At 46.7% G+C, this 19,173-nt stretch overlaps 1 protein-coding gene across 4 annotated transcripts in view; it reads left to right on the forward strand.

Annotated features, from left to right (window-relative positions):
• The first annotated feature begins 5,408 nt into the window (after nucleotides 1-5,408).
• The window catches only part of LOC115457860 (receptor-interacting serine/threonine-protein kinase 3-like), a 117,250-nt gene continuing 103,485 nt past the window's right edge, over nucleotides 5,409-19,173 (forward strand). For 3 of the 4 annotated variants that reach the window (XM_030187519.1, XM_030187520.1, XM_030187521.1), the window contains exons 1-2: nucleotides 5,409-5,922; nucleotides 12,244-12,565. In XM_030187519.1, the coding sequence (XP_030043379.1) occupies nucleotides 5,714-5,922; nucleotides 12,244-12,565 (531 nt within the window). In that variant the 5' untranslated portion in view covers nucleotides 5,409-5,713. Of the gene's footprint in view, nucleotides 5,927-12,243; nucleotides 12,566-19,173 lie in introns of all 4 variants that reach the window. The other variant, XM_030187522.1, reaches the window with a different exon arrangement.

A 19,173-nucleotide genomic window follows, 5' to 3' on the forward strand; every position in this document is an offset into this window, starting at 1 on the left:
GTACTTGACCTGGAAGGTCATTTTCTTGGTGGCAGTTACTTCGGCTCGTAGAGTCAGTGAGCTTCAGGCCCTGGTAGCCCAGGCCCCTTACACCAAATTTCATCACAACAGAGTAGTCCTCCGCACTCACCCTAAGTTTCTGCCAAAGGTCGTGTCGGAGTTCCATCTGAACCAGTCAATTGTCTTGCCAACATTCTTTCCCCGTCCTCATTCCTGCCCTGCTGAACGTCAGCTGCACACATTGGACTGCAAGAGAGCATTGGCCTTCTACCTGGAGCGGACACAGCCCACCAGACAGTCCGCCCAATTGTTTGTTTCTTTTGACCCCAATAGGAGGGGAGTGGCTGTAGGGAAACGCACCATATCCAATTGGCTAGCAGATTGCATTTCCTTCACTTACGCCCAGGCCGGGCTGGCTCTTGAGGGTCATGTCACGGCTCATAATGTTAGAGCCATGGCTGCGTCGGTAGCCCACTTGAAGTCAGCCTCCATTGAAGAAATTTGCAAAGCTGCGACGTGGTCATCTGTCCACACATTCACATCTCATTACTGCCTGCAGCAGGATACCCGACGCGACAGTCGGTTCGGGCAGTCAGTTCTTCAGAACCTGTTTGGGCTTTAGGATCCAACTCCACCCCCCGAGGGCCCTGTTTGTTCTGTTCCAGGCTACACTCTCAGTTAGTTGGTAAATTTTTTAGGTCAATCTCAGTTATGTCCTCGCCGTTGCGAGGCCCAATTGACCAATGTTGTTGTTTTGAGTGAGCCTGGGGGCTAGGGATACCCCATCAGTGAGAACAAGCAGCCTGCTTGTCCTCGGAGAAAGCGAATGCTACATACCTGTAGAAGGTATTCTCCGAGGACAGCAGGCTGATTGTTCTCACCAACCCGCCCGCCTCCCCTTTGGAGTTGTGTCTTCCCTTGAAGTGTATTGTCTTGCTACATACTGGACTGGCCGGCTCGAGCCGGTTTCGGGCGGGAAGACGGCCGCGCATGCGCGGTGCGCGCGGGCGCGCGAGGGCTAGCAAAGGACTTTGCTAGTGAAGTTTCCGATTGGAGGGGCTGCCGTGGACGTCACCCATCAGTGAGAACAATCAGCCTGCTGCCCTCGGAGAATACCTTCTACAGGTATGTAGCATTCGCTTTGCTTTCGGACAGATTATCAACGAAAACCGAGGTTTCACTGTATTCACATAGCAAGCAGCCTGAGGCAACAGATTTATTTTCCACTAAACATAATTAACTTTGTATAAACTTGGCGGCTAATACTGTGCTGAACTGGACAATGTTGGCACATTTAGACTGATGCATGAAGGAAAATTTTCCCTCATTATTCAATACCTCTCTGTGAAATAGTAGTAATAAAAAAATGCAAGTACATTTTTATAATATACCACTGCAGTCCACAAAACAAATGGAGCAAATTCCAACATGCTATCTTTTTTCTTTTAATGTAGGCACAGGAAATAAAAAAGATTTAGAATGCTCCCAGGTTTCAACCTAATTCAAGTCTAATGTGGGATATAAATGTAATAAGTAAATAAATAGTCTGAATGTTGAGCACCTGATTCTTATAACATGATATCTGTTTTAGTGGCCCATTACCAGGAGAAAAACATCTCTGCACGAATGTATCAGTGTTGGAGTGTCCCCCTAAACAGCTCCACCAAATGACACACTGATTACAATTTATAAACAAATTACTATTTTACCTATGAAACGTTATTCCATTATTATACTTCCTCTGTGTACATCCGTATGCTACACAAGTCGGTATGTTTGAAAATATAAGTGAGTTTAAATAAAAATGCTACCAACAATAAAGAACAACGCTCATAGGGTTGTTCGCTTTGTTTTGAGTGTATGGCGATGACGGCTATGCAAGGAAGGGGAAACAGAAACTATCCTGCTTCAACTGCCTCTACTACGACTATTTATCACTTCTATAGTGCTACAAGGCATTCGCAGCGCTGTACACCATACACGAAAACACAATCCCTGCTCAAAGTGCTTACAATCTAAATAAGACAGGTAGACAGAACAACTATGAGGTAAGGGAATTAAAGAGGTGGGGTACAGGGCAAGTGAGTAGAGGTTAGGAGTCAAAAGCAGTGCCAAAGAGGTGGGCTTTAAGCCTGGACTTGAAAACGGTTAAAGACGGGGCTAGACGTACAGGCTCAGGAAGTCTATTCCAGGCATGAGGTGCAGCGACATAAAAGGAACGGAGTCTGGAATTAGCAATAGAGGAGAAGGGGACAGACAAGAGAGATTTATCTATAGAGCGGAGTACCCGAGTGGGGGGGGGGGGGGGCGTAGGGAGAGACAAGAGTGGAGAGGTACTGGGGAGCGACAGAGTGAATACACTTATAGGTCAGTAAGAGAAGTTTGAACTGAATGCGTAAACGGATAAGGAGCCAGTGAAGCGACTTGAGGAGAGGGCTAATGTTAGCATAGCGACTTTGCAGAAGATGAGTCGCACAGCAGAGATTTGGACTGATTGAAGAGGAGAGAGATGGCTAAGTGGGAGGCCGGTGAGAAGCAGGTTGCAGTAATCTAGGCGAGAGGAGATAAGAGTGTGGATAAGGTTTCTGGTAGAGTGCTCAGAGATGAAGGGACGGATTTTGCTGATGTTATAGAGAAAGAAACGACAGGTTTTGGCAATCTGCTGAATGTGAGCAGAGAAGGAGAGAGAGGAGTCGAAGATGACCCCAAGGTTACGAGCTGATGAGACAGGGAGAATGAGAGTGCCATCCACAGAAATAGAGAAAGGGGGAGAGGAGAGGTGGGTTTATGGGGAAAGATGAGAAGCTCGGTTTTGGCCATGCTAAGTTTCAGATGATGTTGAGACATCCAGGCAGCGATATCAGATAGGCAGGCTGAGACATTGGTCTGGATGCTGGTTGAGATTTCGGGGGTAGAGAGGTAGATCTGGGAGTCGTCAGCATAGAGATGGTATTGAAAGCCATGGGATGATATCAGAGAGCCAAGGGAAAAAGTGTAGATGGAGAGCAGGAGAGGACCGAGAACAGTACTTTGAGGTACACCGATAGGTAGTGGGATAGAAGTGGAAGAGGATCCTCCAGAGTGTACACTAAATGTGTGAAGCGAGAGATAGGAGGAGAACCAGGAAAGAACAGAGCCCTGGAATCCAAGTGAAGACAGTGTATCAAGAAGTAGGCTGTGATCAACAGTGTCAAAAGCAACGGATAGATCGAGAAGGATGAGGATAGAATGGAGACCTTTGGATTTGGCCAGAAACAGGTCGTTGGAGACTTTTGTAAGCGCAGTTTCAGTTGAAACACTCCCACTCAAACACACACACACCATCGATCCACCTCTCCTTCAGCCCTGGTGGTCTAGTGGCTTGCTTCAGGGCAGGAAACATCCCCATGCTTTCCAGCCCGCTGCCGCTGATTCTCTTGCCACTGTTGCTTGTTTAAAATGACTGCCGAGAGTTTCAAGCGGCAGCCTCATGAGAGTAGGGGGAGGGAAAGCAAAGGTCAGTTTTAGTTCCGTGGCAACTCCGCAGGATCCGGGTCCATCCCCACGGGATCCCTGCAGTCCTGGAGGGGATCCCCACTGGATTTGCATGGTATCCATGGGAATCCCGCTATCCCCGTTCAACTCTCTAGAGTAGAGGGTGTTGTACTGAGGTCACTAAGGGGCCCTTTTACTAAAGCACAGCAAGTCTACTGCAGGCTTGTTATGCAACGATTTGGAACTATCACTGAGCTACCACAGGAGCCCAGTGGTAGTTCTGGCCCCTACCGCATGCCATTTCCTGCCAGAAAATTTTTTTTTTTTTTTGGGGGGGGGGGGGGGGGTCACATGGCAAGGGCATGCCTGGCAGTAATTGGGCTGCTAGGGGCACCCTTACCGCCTCCTAACTAGGAGACAGAAAGGGCTCTCCCAGAAAATGGCCGCATGGCAAGTGTTCAACTTACCACAAGGCCATTTACATAAGTAGCCACACTGGGTCAGACCAATGGTCCATCTAGCCCAGTATCCTGTTTTCCAAACAGTGGCCAAGCCAGGTCACAAGTACCTGGCAGAAACCCAAATCGTGGCAACACTCCATACTACAAATTCCGGGGCAAGCAGTTGCTTCTCATGTCTGTCTCAATAGCAGACTATGGACTTTTCCTCCAAGAATTTGTCCAAACCTTTTTTAAACCCAGCTACACTAACCGCTGTTACCACATCCTCTGGCAAAGAGTTCCAGACCTAAACTGTTCATTAAGTGAAAAAATATTTCTTCCTGTTTGTTTTAAAAATGTTTCCATGTAACTTCCTCAGAGAAATACAGCTTTATTTCTCTGTTGATCACTCTCCCCTCACCTATCCACACCTATCCTGTTAGAATATCAATGATATGCTTTGATGTCCCCATGCATACCTCCTACCCACCCCGATCTTCCCACCCTGTCAGACTGTCATAGTATTTTGTACAGCGCTGTGTAACCCTAGTAGTGCTTTAGAAATGTTAAGTAGTAGTAGTAATGCTTGAATGTTTTCACTTATATACACTGTCAGCTAGCACATTTGCTTATTTCCGATCTGACGAAGAAGGGCAACCTTCGAAAGCTAATCAAGAAATGTATTAAGTTGTCCAATAAAAAAGGTATCATCGTATTTTCTTTTCCATGTTTTATTTTGTTTGATTTCTATTGATAACCTTAAGAGTGGACTAACACCGCTAACACACTCCTCTACTTGTATCTAAAAGGTAAACTTCTACAAAAAAGATGAAGATGTGATTCCATGTGCCCCAATGAAAGGAAAGTTTAATTCTACTTCCATTTAATTTCAACATATTCTATCATCTTTATAACACCAGGCTTCCCAAGGCAGATTACAACAACATTTAAGATGAACCTATCAGGAAACAGGATATTCTCACTGAAATTTGGCCATCTGTATTGTATACAGTGTATTATTTAGTTTTTAGTGTAGAAACATAAGCACAAAATAGAGTTTAGAATTGATGTTTCTACCAGCTATAATCATTTTAAAGCTGTTTTAGTGATATTCAATTGTTATGTCATGATATTTATATCTAGGTATGGGGAAGCTTTCAAATAAATTAAACAGCTGTCAGATAGTAAAACAAACAAACAAAAAAACCCGTTTGTCCTCCACTTTTTAAGGCACTGCCTATCCAACTGAAACAGCTTTAGATTTGTTACAGATGGACCAACAATAAAAAACGACAGTGTGGATGCAGCAGCTCCTAGGTTTGTTTGCTGTGTTTTGACTGAACGGGGATGACGGCTGCGCTGAGAAGGGGAAACTTAGATTGTCCTAATTGGCTTCCTTGCATACAGTGGACTAGATAGGCTCACTTCCACTTCTGTTTATTAGCAGCAGCACGGCAGCCGGCTCTTATTATCGTGAGCAGCAGTGAGCCGAAAAGAACTCCCAGACTCCTTTGCTGGTTACGTTTGTAGCAACCATTGGTTCACAGGCAGCGTCGTTGACCCGACGAACAGTACAGAAGCGAGAGCGAGCGCATAGCGTTTAGGAGGAGGCTAATTTGACAGGAATAGGTTTTTTTAATTTTACTTTGCGGTTTTCGTCCGCTGTTGTCCACTTTTAATAGCTCAGGTTGATTGTGGATTGGAAGAGATTTCTTTTTTCCCCACCGCACTAAAGAATGCAAAGATCGAGTACATAGTATCTGCTGTAGTGAGAGGAAGGGGTTACCCGGAGGTGGTTGATGGAGGGGAAGGTCCAGCAAGCGGTTCGACTGGAGAAGGAGAGTCAGGGGTTGGTACAAGAGCAGCAGCTTCAGTTCCCAATACTGGAGCCAGATGAGCTCCAGGACCTGACAAAGATCCAGAGTGGCGGTTTCGGAGATATTTATAGAGGATGGAGCCCGAGACTGGGCAAGGATGTTGCTGTGAAAATCATCCGGGGAGCGGGAGAGTAAGTAGGTTTGTTCCCCAAAAGAATAGTCTGTTCTATCCCCGATATGCTACTAAAACTTGTTGGAGGGAGGGGTTAATGCCACACTATAGAAGTGAGAAAGGCTAAGGAGTGTGAAGGCTTTACAAAACATAAGTTCACATTTTATGGAGCTGTGGGAAAAATGTCTGCAGACCTTTAACCCCTTTTGAGGGGAGAGAGGGAGCTTTTTCTCTGATCCTTTTTTTCTCAACTGCTCCATTTCTGTCGTTCACTGGTAGCAACTCAATCTAGCTTTGGCCTGACCGACTCACAGAGGTGATTCCTCCACCCGCCATTGGCAGCAGGTGCCAGGTTCTGAATTCTAGGTACCTGGAAAACTTAGCATCTGTAAGAGTTTCAGACTGGCAAAACCCCCCATAATGGCCTGCCTGAGTGGTTAAAATTTGATGCGATACCAGTGTTGGGGGCCTGGTATGTGCCACTGCAGATGTTTGGGTACAGGGCTCAAATTGTGAAGCTTCTGATATTGGGGTGCAAGGATTGGACTGAGAATAACAGCCAAGGTGATGACACTTAAACCGCCTTTTGCTGTCAAGCCCTGTATTAGTGTGCTAGCAGGAGTTAAAAAAAAAGGCGGGAAGTGCCTAGAGGAAGTGGAAATGGTACCTAGTAGTAGAGAGCAAACTAAAGCTGCAAGGAAAAAAAAAAAACGTAAAGAGCAAAATAACAGTAATAATGGATGAACGTCTAAATCCCAATTTTACAAAGCTGGGATATAAATGTGTAAAACTGAAGAACCTCCATTTGGCAAGAGGGTATGGCAGGACTAGGTTGGGCCCAGATCGGAAGGGGATTGAACCTCTTTGTCTGAAGAAGATGGGATTTAGACTTGCTACCTGGAATGTTTAGGTGTTGGAAACATGCTCTTTCTGAGAAGCATTCCACTGGTAGGGAAGGTCTCCTCCCCAGTGGTTGTTGATGTCCCTCAAAAGTGAAAATGGCAATGCATACCAGGCTCTCTCTTAGCTTTTCAAAAAATAAAATTTGTTTCTAAAGTGACTGACATAACCATTTATGTTTTAGCACAGTGGTCCTCGGGACCCACCAAGTTGTAATTTAAGGTTTTCAGGAAATCCACAATAAATATGCATGAGAGAGATTTGCATACAGTGGAGATAGTACATGCAAAATTATCTCATGTGTATTCATAGTGGATATCCTTAAAATCTAACTAACTGGGGGGGGGGGGGGGGGGGGGTCTTTTACTAAAGCTTAGCTCGAGTTATCTGCACCAGGGCCCATTTTATTCCTATGGGCCCTGCTTCAGATAACGCGAGCTAATATTTAGTAAAAGACCCCCCTGGGTGTGTCAAGGACTAGATTGAGAAGACCCTGTTCTAACCTTTATGCTGATATAGGTAAAAAGTGGGATGTTTGACCACGGAAATACAAATCCTGGAGACAATATCTTAAAAACTTCTTTATTGAAGGAAAGACTCGACACAACTGTTGTGTTTCGGCCTGCAGGCCTGCATCAGGAGTCTATAAAAACATATACATAAATCAAATAAATCTTTCAAACAAATACATATACAGAATCAAATAATCAAATAAAACATTCAAATAAGTAATAAATATACAATAAGAGGTCAACATATAATAAAATACAACAATAAAAATAATGATAAATAATAAATAATGATGAATAAGGATGGGCTCCACATTAACCAGGGTGAGACCAGGCTGCTGGCATCAGCATTTAAAAAGGAGATGGAGCAGCTTTTAAACTAGAAATAGGGGAAAGGCTGACAGTTGCTGAAAAGCGCATGGTGCGGAATAAGGTATCTTTCAAAGATAGGGCATCCCGATAGCAAGGTTGCAGTAGAGAGCATAGGAGTTCAGGTGTCTAAATAGAAAGCAGACAGATTTTCAAGATTGTTCATTATCACTGTCAACTGCTGAGCAAGATGTAAATAGGAACAACAAATATAGAGCCCTGTTTACAAAGGTGCGTTAGCATTCTTAACGTGCCTGTGTAGATGCCTGTAGAGATATTGTAAGTGTGTACACTGGTAATGCGCGTACATAGTTGACATACGTTAAAAATGCTAATGCGCCTATAATGCGACTTAGTAAACAGGGCTAATAGTTTGAAATTTCTGTATGCGAATGCCAGAAGCTTAAGAAATAAAAGGGGGGAGTTAGAATACATTGTACTAAATTAAAAAATAGATATAATAGGCATTTCTGAGACCTGGTGAAAGGAGGATAACCAGTGGGACACTATCATACTAGAATACAAATTAAATTGCACTGATAGGGTTGATCGAAGTGGTGGAGGGGGAAGCATTATGGAGGGCCTTGAATCGAATAGACTAAAAATTCTACAGTACACGAAACATACCTTGGAATCCTTATGGATTGAAATTCCATGTGTAAAGGGGAAAAGGATAGGAGTGTAACTGTCCACCTAGCCAGGATGAACAGATGGATGTAGAAATGTTATCAGACATTAGTACATAAGTAATGCCATACTGGGAAAAGACCAAGGGTCTATCGAGCCCAGCATCTTGTCCACGACAGCGGCCAATCCAGGCCAAGGGCACCTGGCAAGCTTCCCAAACGTACAAACATTCTATACATGTTATTCCTGGGATTTTGGATTTTTCCAAGTCCGTTTAGTAGCGATTTATGGACTTGTCCTTTAGGAAACCGTCCAACCCCTTTTTAAATTCTGCTAAGCTAACCGCCTTCACCACATTTTCCGGCAATGAATTCCAGAGTTTAATTACACGTTGGGTGAAGAAAAATTTTCTCCGATTTGTTTTACATTTACTACACTGTAGTTTAATCGCATGCCCCCTAGTCCTAGTATTTTTGGAAAGCGTGAACAGACGCTTCACATCCACCTGTTCCACTCCACTCATTATTTTATATACCTCTATCATGTCTCCCCTCAGCCGTCTCTTCTCTAAGCTGAATAGCCCTAGCCTCCTTAGTCTTTCTTTATAGGGAAGTCGTCCCATCCCCGCTATCATTTTAGTCGCCCTTCGCTGCACCTTTTCCAATTCTACTATATCTTTCTTGAGATGCGGCGACCAGAATTGAACACAATACTCAACGGCATTATAACATCCTCACACCTGTTTTCCATACCTTTCCTAATAATACCCAACATTCTATTCGCTTTCCTAGCCGCAGCAGCACACTGAGCAGAAGGTTTCAGTGTGTTATCGACGACGACACCCAGATCCCTTTCTTGGTCCGTAACTCCTAACGTGGAACCTTGCATGACGTAGCTATAATTCGGGTTCTTTTGTCCCACATGCATCAACTTGCACTTGCTCACATTAAACGTCATCTGCCATTTAGCCGCCCAGTCTCCCAGTCTCGTAAGGTCCTCTTGTAATTTTTCACAATCCTGTTGCGAGTTAACGACTTTGAATAACTTTGTGTCATCAGCAAATTTAATTACCTTGCTAGTTACTCCCATCTCTAAATCATTTATAAATATATTAAAAAGCAGCGGTCCTAGCACAGACCCCTGAGGAACCCCACTAACTACCCTTCTCCATTGTGAATACTGCCCATTTAAACCCACTCTCTGTTTCCTATCCTTCAACCAGTTTTTAATCCACAATAGGACATTTCCTCCTATCCCATGACCCTCCAATTTCCTCTGTAGCCTTTCATGAGGTACCTTGTCAAACGCCTTTTGAAAATCCAGATACACAATATCAACCGGCTCCCCTTTGTCCACATGTTTGTTTACTCCTTCAAAGAATTGAAGTAAATTGGTCAGGCAAGATTTCCCCACACAAAAGCCGTGCTGACTCGGTCTCAGTAATCCATGTCCTCGGATGTGCTCTGTAATTTTGTTTTTAATAATAGCTTCTATCATTTTCCCCGGCACCGACGTCAGACTCACCGGTCTATAATTTCCCGGATCTTCCCTGGAGCCTTTTAAAAAAATGGGCGTAACATTGGCCACCCTCCAATCTTCCGGTACCACGCTCGATTTTAAGGATAAGTTGCATATCACTAGCAGTAGCTCCGCAAGCTCATTTTTCAGTTCTATCAGTACTCTAGGATGAATACCATCCGGTCCAGGAGATTTGCTACTCTTCAGTTTGCTGAACTGCTCCAGGTTTACCGTGAAGTCAGTAAGTTTCTCCGACTCGTCCGCTTGAAATATCATTTCCGACACCGGTATCCCACCCAAATCTTCCTCGGTGAAGACCGAAGCAAAGAATTCATTCAATCTGTCCGCTACGTCTTTGTCTTCCTTGATCGCCACTTTTACCCCTCGGTCATCCAGCGGCCCAACCAATTCTTTTGCTGGCTTCCTGCTTTTAATGTACCAAAAAATGTTTTTACTATGTTTTTTTTGCCTCTAATGCTATCTTTTTTTTTTTCGTAATCTCTCTTGGCCTTCTTTATCTGCGCCTTGCATTTGCTTTGACACTCCTTATGCTGCTGCTTGTTATTTTCAGACGGTTCCTTCTTCCATTTTCTGAAGGCATTTCTTTTAGCCCTAATAGCTTCCTTCACCTCACTTTTCAACCAGGCCGGCAGTCTTTTGGAGTTCCGTCTTTCTTTTCTAATTAGTGGAATATGTTTGGCCTGGGCCTTCAGGATGGTATTTTTGAACAGCGTCTATGCCTGTTGTACAGTTTTTACCCTCTCAGTTGTCCCCCTAAGTTCTTTTTCCACCGTTCTTCTCATTTTATCATAGTCTCCTTTTTTAAAGTTAAACGCTAACGTATTTGACTTCCTGTGTATAGTTACTTCAAGTTTGATAATAAAACTGATTATTATTACTGTCGGCCTTCCCCCAGCTTCTAGTTTAAAAGCTGCTCTATCTCCTTTTTAAATGCAGATGTCATCAGCCTGTTTAAGGTGGAGCCCATCATTCCAGAATAGGCTGCCCCTTCTGCAGAATGTTGCCCAGTTCCTTAGAAATCTAAAACCCTCTTCCCTGCACCATCGTCTCACCCATGCATTGAGACTCCGGAGCTCTACCTGTCTCTTGGGCTCTGTGCGTGGAATGGGGAGCACTTTGGAAAATGCTACCCTAGAGGTTCTGGATTTGGGCTTTCTACATAAGAGGCTAGTGTCACGTCTGTGGTTGTGACTCCTCTCAGACTTACCTTATTTCTGGGGGTCAGCTTCTGAGCTGGCTTCTGTCTGTCCTTTCTGAGTTAGTTCTGTCTCTGTGTGCTGGCTGTTTCCAGCGTGGCTCTGGTTGCTCCACTGTGCTGCACCTCTGTATGTTGAGCCTCTCTATGCTTCAGTATGCTTTCTGCCTGCTTCTTGTTTTGTGCTCCCCTCGCCCTCTGGTGACCAGAACCGGTGGCTGCCATAGACTGTCTTGCTGTCCCTACCCGTTCCAGGCTTCAGCGTAGTCCGGTCCGGATCTTCCAGGCTGCCAGACTTGTCTTTCTTGTTTGTGCCTGAACAGCACCCGTAGTTGCCTTGAGATTGCTTCAGCTGAGCCTCAGGTGCTGATGGGCTTTATTAATCACCTAGAAAGTTCTGTGTTTGCCTTTGCATCGCCTAAGGTCCCTGGTATGCTGGTGTGCTCTGTGCACTTCTGCCTAGCCCAGTTTATTGTCTGAGATTCTTGCCTGATTCTGGTCTAGTCTTTGTGTAGTTTATCTTGTACTGTATTGCTTGTTTCCCAGTCTTGTTTCTTGTTTGTATTTCTCTGTCTAGTTCTTGGTAGTCTGTGTTTCTTGTTTAGTGGCTGCCTGGCAGCTTTCAGTTCTGTCTCTTACCTGTCTGTGTTTCCTTTCTTAGTGGCTGCTTTGCAGCTTTCAGTCCTGACCCTTAAGCCTGTCTATTTCCTGCCTAGTGTAGTCTTGTCTGTCTGTGGGTCCTAGCCCAGTTTCCTGCCTTGCTGCCCATGTATATTCCTTTCCCCTCTGACCCTTAGTCCTAACCCTGTTCAGCCTAGTTGGTATCCCTTTCCTGGCCTGTCCGGTAAGTCCTGCCGGCCACCTGCACCCAGGCGCTCAACTCTTGGGGAAGAGTGGTCAAGTGCAGGTGAAGTCTAGCTGTCCCTGCCAGAGTTCTGCCTTGTCTCTGGTGTGGGGTGGTTTTGCCTGCCGCTGCTGCTCCTCTGCAGTGGCCCAAGGGCTCACGAACCCAGGTTCTGCCTTGAAAGCCTGACACCTAGTTGTGATAATATTGTTGATTGTACCATTAGCCGGAATGATTGTCTAGAAAAATAGTCTCTTAATGTTTTGCACCCACTAAAAGGAACACAGTTTAACCCCTGTTTATTTCTTTTTTCTTATTTCAACTGCTTACTTTTTGTTTTTATATCTCATTTGCTAGATTCAGTAAGCAGCTGATGAGAGAGGCCCGGATGATGCAGAGGGCACAGCATCCCTACATCTTACAACTTCTTGGCTTGTACAAGAAGGTAGAGGGAGAATACAAGCAGTTTGGGCTAATTGTGGAGTACATGGCTATTGGCTCCCTTTATAGCCTGTTTCAGAAGGTGACTCCCAAGTCTCTGCCTTGGCCTCTCCGGTTTCAGATCTTGAATCAGGTGGCCATAGGGATGAGATACCTCCATCATGAACTCCAGCCTCCTCTGTTACACCTTGACCTGAAGCCGAAGAATGTCTTGTTAAATGAGTCATTGAACATTCAGGTAAGAGAAACATAATTTTGTAGCTTCCAAGTATCAATTTATCTGTTTCTTGTCTTTAAGATTATCCACAGGGTTTCCATAATAGCACATAGATTATTCTCTAAATATTGATCCCTGAAGGTTATTGAAGCCTCAGTGAGAGATGTGCTGCACGTGATCATTAATATCTTCTGGTAGAAGGCAGCATTTCAACGCCTCTAAAGTAAGCTGAAGTCCATCTGGTGTTCAAAAAAACCTCTTTGGATGCATCGCTTCCAGGAAATTATAGCCCCGTTTCAAATTTACCTTTGAACAGCTGATGGTCATTTAGGTTCATATATTTTTTTAGAATATCAAGAAATCCTTCCAGTTTGGTTTTCATAGAAGTTTAAGCATTGAGACAGTGTTGGTCTCTCTTTTGAAGACAGTTTGTACAGGGAATTGGTTCTCCTGGTTGTGCTGAGAATATATCTTCAGATTTTGGCAAATTAGTTCTGCAGTTTTACTTGTTCATCTGAAAGGTAAAGGAGTGCTTGCAGCTGTTATGAATGTTTTCACTCCTTTTCGACAGACCACTTTCAGCAAATGGGGATGAAAGGGATCAGAGCAATAACTAGAATCCTTTTAGGTCAAAGGTGCCACAAGGGTTCTCCCTTTCCCCATTAACGTTTCCCAGCTGGATGAAGATAAATGTTTAGTGGTGGTCAATCATTGCAGGGTTACCAAGATATGTGCATATGGTATCCAGTTGTTCTTCCTATTGAAGCCTTAAACAATTTGTGCTTTGGATGCCAGGGCTGCTAGAGATCTGCATTTGTTTGAAACAACATGGGAAACATCAACAACATTACCCATGTTGTTTAGTGTTGTTTCCTACCCCCCTTCAAAACAATGAGAAACCTCCCAAAATTAAGTTTTTGTCATGTGGTGTTGAGTGTGCACTCTATAGAAAGAACTTTTTCAAAAGTATGTGAGCTCTTAATTATATTGGTCCTGTAATAGAAAAATATATATATATACAGTGCAATCCGCTTAAGTGCAAGGGTCTGGGACCAAAGAAGTACATGCAGTTAACCGGATCGTGCACTTAACCGTTGTGATCCAAAGAAGCTTGACATGTGATAAACATATGTACAGTATACAGTTTCCGTTAACTGACGTTAGGTTTACTTGAAGTAATCAGTCATAGTCCTCTGTACACTCTTGTGTCTGTGAGTTCCATAGACTACGTCTGGCAGACGGTAAAACCTGTCATAACACTGACATCCAGTGGCCTCCAGATAGGCCCACATGGTGTTGAGACTCTCCAGCGCTCCTGAAAAAGTGATAGGAGGTTGTTGAATTTCATCAGCATGTGCCTCGCTGCTCGTTTCATCATCAACCATTGCCTGTGTGTAGGCACATATATTTATATTTATTGCATTTGTATCCCACATTCCCCCACCTATTTGCAGGCTCAATGTGGCTTACACAGATTTGTTAACATTGTCATTTCAGGATATCAGATACAGTTAGTAATGTGTAGCGATCAAGGAAGGGAAGAGAAAAGAAGGAAGAGAAAAGAAGGTAGTTATAGAGTTGGGCGTTCATGATTGAGTGGGTTGGTGAGGTGACTTAGTGAGGCTATAGGTTCTCATATTATATTTACATTACACAAGATATGTGCATATCAAACATTTCCTTGCCTTCAAGCAGATGAAGCCATTATGTATGGGTTGTGTCCATCAACCAGCAGGGGGAGATAGAGAGCACTCAACTTTTCACAGTGCCTCATGGCCAGCCAGCTTCACTGCCTCTTCAGTATTCTCTATCTCCCCAAGCAGGGTGGTTGCAGCTTCTTCGAGCTCCATCAAAAATCTGCCTGGGGGTGGCTCCTGGCTTGCCAGTTGTTAGCCGGGGTGTTAGAGGCTAGCTTCACTTTGAAGGCACATAAGTTAGCCCTTTCCCTGCCTTACCCATGCCCCCATGGATGTGGACATATTAGCTTGCTTTTCCCTGTCCTTTCCCACTCAGTGGATGCAGGCACATTGGTTCGCCTTTCCCTGCCTTTCCCACTCATCTGAGCCTCCGGAGTTCTTATTACCTCTGCTTCACAGCGTTAAAAAAAAAAAAAAAAAAAAGTTGGAACAGAGGTTTTCCTTTGATTCTTCTATGGGACCGGAGCTGTGATACTCGGTCCGGTGAGGTAAGAGTGTTTTCTAACTCCAGAGTGGGCCCGCGATCGGTTTTTGGCGCGAAACCGCCATTTTGAATTTTTCCACTGTTTTCGGCGATGGCTGCAGAGAATATAAAGCGCTGTTCCCGGTGTGGCAAGTGCAAATCAGCAGCGGGGCTCTGTAAATCATGCTGTGCAGGTGTAAGAGCCGGCCCCAGCATGGTGAGTGATGATTCTTCCCGCTCAGAGCTGGCAGCAGACGCCATTTTGAATTCTTCGCATGGCGCGGCCTCCGTAGAGACGGAGAGCCCTGAGCCGGGGGGGGACCTCGAATTGAGGCTATTCAGAGAGCGGCTAGCCCCGGACGGGATCTGGGTGCCCAGGGCGAGTTTTTCTCCCCTGATTTTGTGTTGTTATTGCATAAAGCATACATGCTGAAAAGAGCTCTCCCTCAAGGGTCATCTGAGGCCCCTTCTATTGTCCCCCCTGGTGGATTCTGGCCTGGGACTACCCGCTGAGGCTATTTTCCCTGATAATTGGCATAAAGAAAAGCGTAGAAGGGCTAATTCCCCTTCAAATTGTGGTGCACCTCCTTCCCCCCCTCCCCCCGTGGTCGGGCTGTGAGGATTCGGGGAGTTCTGGCAGGCCTTCGTGGTCTGAGGAGCCAGAGTCAGGTGCAGAATTACCACAGGATCTGGATGATCCCTCCGAGGTGAGGATTTTCCACCGTGATGAGCTGCCAGCGCTTATTTCAGATGCCCTACAGGTCCTTTCTATTGAAGAGCCTGACAGTAGCACTGCCTCCTCTGTGAATCCTAGGATGGCTAGTACCAAAAAGCCTGCTTGAGCCTTCTCCACCCAAGAGCTTATTTCTGCTCAGTGGGCTGACGCCGAGGGACCTTTGAAAGTTTCCAGGGCTATGGGGCAATTATACCCTCTGCGTGAGGATCATTTGGCTCGCTTTGCAATGCCTAAAGTAGATGCCCTAGTCACTTCGGTGACAAAGAGAACTACCCTCCCTGTGGAAGGAGGAGTTGCCCTGAAGGATATACAAGACCGTAGGCTGGAAGCAGCACTTAAACGGTCCTTTGAAATTGCAGGTCTTACTGTTCGGGCGTCTGCATGTAGTTGTTATGCTGCTAGGGCCTGCCTGGCGTGGTTGCAACAGGCAGTGGAACAGCCCAGAGATGGAGCGGAGCCCTTCTCGGATGTGGCTCCGCGGCTGGAGTCGGCCTTGTCCTTTTTGGCTGATGCCCTTTATGATATTGTCAGAGCTTCGGTTAAACAAATGGCAGTAGCAGTGGCGGCTCACCGTCTTATTTGGCTACGACATTGGGCAGCGGACATGGCCTCTAAGCAAAGGTTGGTGAAGTTGCCCTTTCAAGGCCTTCTCCTATTTGGTGAGGAGTTGAAAAAAAAAATTGTTAAAGGCCTGGGAGATCCTAAACCCCAGCGCTTGCCCGAAGATAGGCCGAGGCCTTCCTCCAAGGGCCAGACGGTCCACTTCTCTTATAGACCTCGCTTCCGTGAAGCTAGAAGGTACCGCCCGGGGCGTTCTGCTGGGTTCACTTCTCATGGCCGTTTTTCAGCAGAGGAACTCCTTTCGCTCGGACAAGCGTTCCGCAGCCACCGGCTCTAGGCCTGGAGTTCAGGGGCGACCCTCTCAATGATGGTGCGCCGGCCCCCTCCTCGCTTCCTGTCATCGGAGGACGTCTTTCCCTCTTTGCCGAGGAGTGGGCCAATATTTCCTCAGATCAGTGGGTTCTGTACCTGATCAGAGATGGCTACAGAATAGAATTCAACGCCCCAGTAAGAGATGTGTTTGTGGAGTCCCGATGCGGTTCTGCCGCCAAACGGGCGGCGGTAGAGGAGACTTTGCAAAGTCTGATTCAGTTAGAGGCCGTGTCCCCGGTACCTCCCGCCGAACACGGCTACGGCCGATACTCCATCTACTTTGTGGTGCCGCGAAAAGGTGGGTCTTTTCGCCCTATTCTGGACTTAAAAGAATTAAACAAGTCCCTGAGAGTGCGGCATTTCCACATGGAAACCCTGCGCTCTGTCATTGCTGCGGTACAGCCAAGAGAGTTTCTCACGTCTCTAGACCTGAAAGAAGCTTGCACATACCAATTTGGCCCCCGCACCAGAGGTTTCTGAGGTTTGCGGTGTTGGGAAAACATTTCCAGTTCCAGGCCTTGCCTTTTAGCCTCGCCACAGCTCCCCGAACCTTTTCGAAGGTAATGGTGGTAGTAGCTGCTTTGCTCAGGCGAGAAGGTATCAGGGTTCTCCCGTACCTAGACGACTGGCTCATCAGAGCAGACTCTGTACAGCCACAGTGGTCTCAGTACTTCAATCTCTAGGCTGGTTCGTCAATATGGCCAAAAGTCACCTGACCCCCTCGCAATCTCTAGAATATTTGGGGGCCAGGTTCGACACAGACTCGAGCTATGTATACCTACCCGAGCTAAGGCGGTGCAAGCTTCAGAATCAGGTCCGTCTGCTCCTGAGGATTCCCCGCCCGTGAGCTTGGGACATTGTCCAGCTGCTGGGATTGATGACAGCCACATTGGAAGTGGTGCCCTGGGCGGGAGCGCACCTGAGACCTCTACAGTATTCCCTACTTCAAAGATGGTCTCCAGTTTCTCAGGATTATCAATGCAGACTTCCATATCATCATGCTGATCAATCCATAGACTGGTGGGTTGTGTCCATCTACCAGCAGGTGGAGATAGAGAGCAATCCTTTTGCCTCCCTATATGTGGTCATGTGCTGCCGGAAACTCCTCAGTATGTTCTGTATCTCAGCAGGTGGTGGTCACACACAGCAGCAGCTCTGGCTAGGTCTCCAAGCCTAATTTTTAGGTTTTCTTGAGTACCTGGGGTTGAGGGCTCTTCTTGAGCAAGTGCAAACCTGGTGGCGCCAGGTCCCTCCTTTTCTCCCCCCTCCCGCTGGCTCCGTAAAAAAAAAAAAAAAAAATTTTTGACGTCCTTAAGGGCATTTATTTCGACGTTTATTTAAACGTTTATTGCAGCTACTCACTGGGACACCAGGTCGTTACAGCTCGGAGCGAGAAGCAGGTAATTTTTACTTTTTTATAGCGGGCAGGGGGTTCCCCAATCGATCTCCACGTGGCCTATGGCGTCGGAGGGCGAGGGCGCGAAGAATCGCTCCCCGGACCGCGTGTGCGCTGTTAGCGGGGATGCGGGGGTCTTAAAGTCTGATTCGCCCTTGTTGGGTGTCACTTCGGAGGCCGGTCAGTGTCCCGGGTCTTCCTCCGGTGCGGCGGTTTTTCCCGCCATAAACGCCCATCCCCCGCTGCTCGCCTCTGCCATCTTGGCCGGCCACTCTGCTCGGACGGCTTCTTCTTGGGCCGCCCTTGAGCTGGGAGACGTTAATGCCATGGCCGCCCTTGATTTGGGCGACGGCAAAAAAGCAGCTAAAGTTAAGTGCCGTTCTTCCCGCGCGGCTCCTTCACGGAGTGTCGCGCCGGACGCCATCTTGGATGCGCAGCATGTTTCTCCCCCGCTCTTGCGAGCGCCGGTTGAGGGTGCGTCTAGGACTGTGGCCCAGGCTGCTGAAGTGCACAGTCTGGGGGGTTTCTCCCCCGAGTTTATTTTGCTGCTGCATCAGGCCTTTCTTATGCAAAACGCTGCCCCTTCTCCCTTGTCCGATAAAGGGGTTGAGGCCCCCGGAAGTAAACGCCCTCGGGTGGATTCCCAGGCCTTAGAGGACTCTGTTTCCTCTGATGTAGATGAGGGCAGCGTATCTGAGTTCTCCCAACGGTCCTTTGGGGATTCCTTGGAGGAGACGGATTCCCGCTTGGATGGAGCGGATGACCCCTCTGCAGCACGGATCTTTCTCTCAGAGGATTTGCCCAACCTGTTAGTGCAGGCCATGAGCATTTTGAAGATTTCCTCTTCAGAGGACGTCTCTCCCTCAGCCCCTGTTGGCTCCGCCATTATGCTGGGGACGAAGCGCCCGCCTAGAACCTTCCACGTGCATGATGCCATGCACACCTTAATTTCGGCTCAATGGGATGTCCCGGAAGCGAGCCTTAAAGTGGCTAGGGCTATGTCCCGCCTCTATCCTTTGCCTGAAAGTGAACGGGAGGCCTTTCTTTGGCCTACCGTGGATTCTTTAATCACTGCGGTGACTAAGAAAACGGCGTTGCCGGTGGAAGGTGGCACGGCCCTAAAGGACGCCCAAGACAGAAGATTGGAGACGGCCTTAAGGTCGTCCTTTGAGGTGGCTGCCTTAAGTTTGCAGGCCTCAGTTTGAGGCTCCTACGTGGCCAGGGCGTGCCTGACGATTGTGCAGCGGGCTTCCCCCTCGGATCCTTCCTTGAGGGCTGATTGGCCGGCCCTGGAATCGGGCTTGGCTTATTTGGCAGACTTGCTGTATGATGTCTTGAGAGCCTCGGCTAAAGGTATGGCTCAGACAGTCTCTGCGCGGCGGTGGCTTTGGCTGAAACATTGGT

This window comes from Microcaecilia unicolor, chromosome 14 (assembly GCF_901765095.1).
Source record: "Microcaecilia unicolor chromosome 14, aMicUni1.1, whole genome shotgun sequence".
Classification (NCBI taxonomy): Eukaryota; Metazoa; Chordata; class Amphibia; order Gymnophiona; family Siphonopidae; genus Microcaecilia; species Microcaecilia unicolor.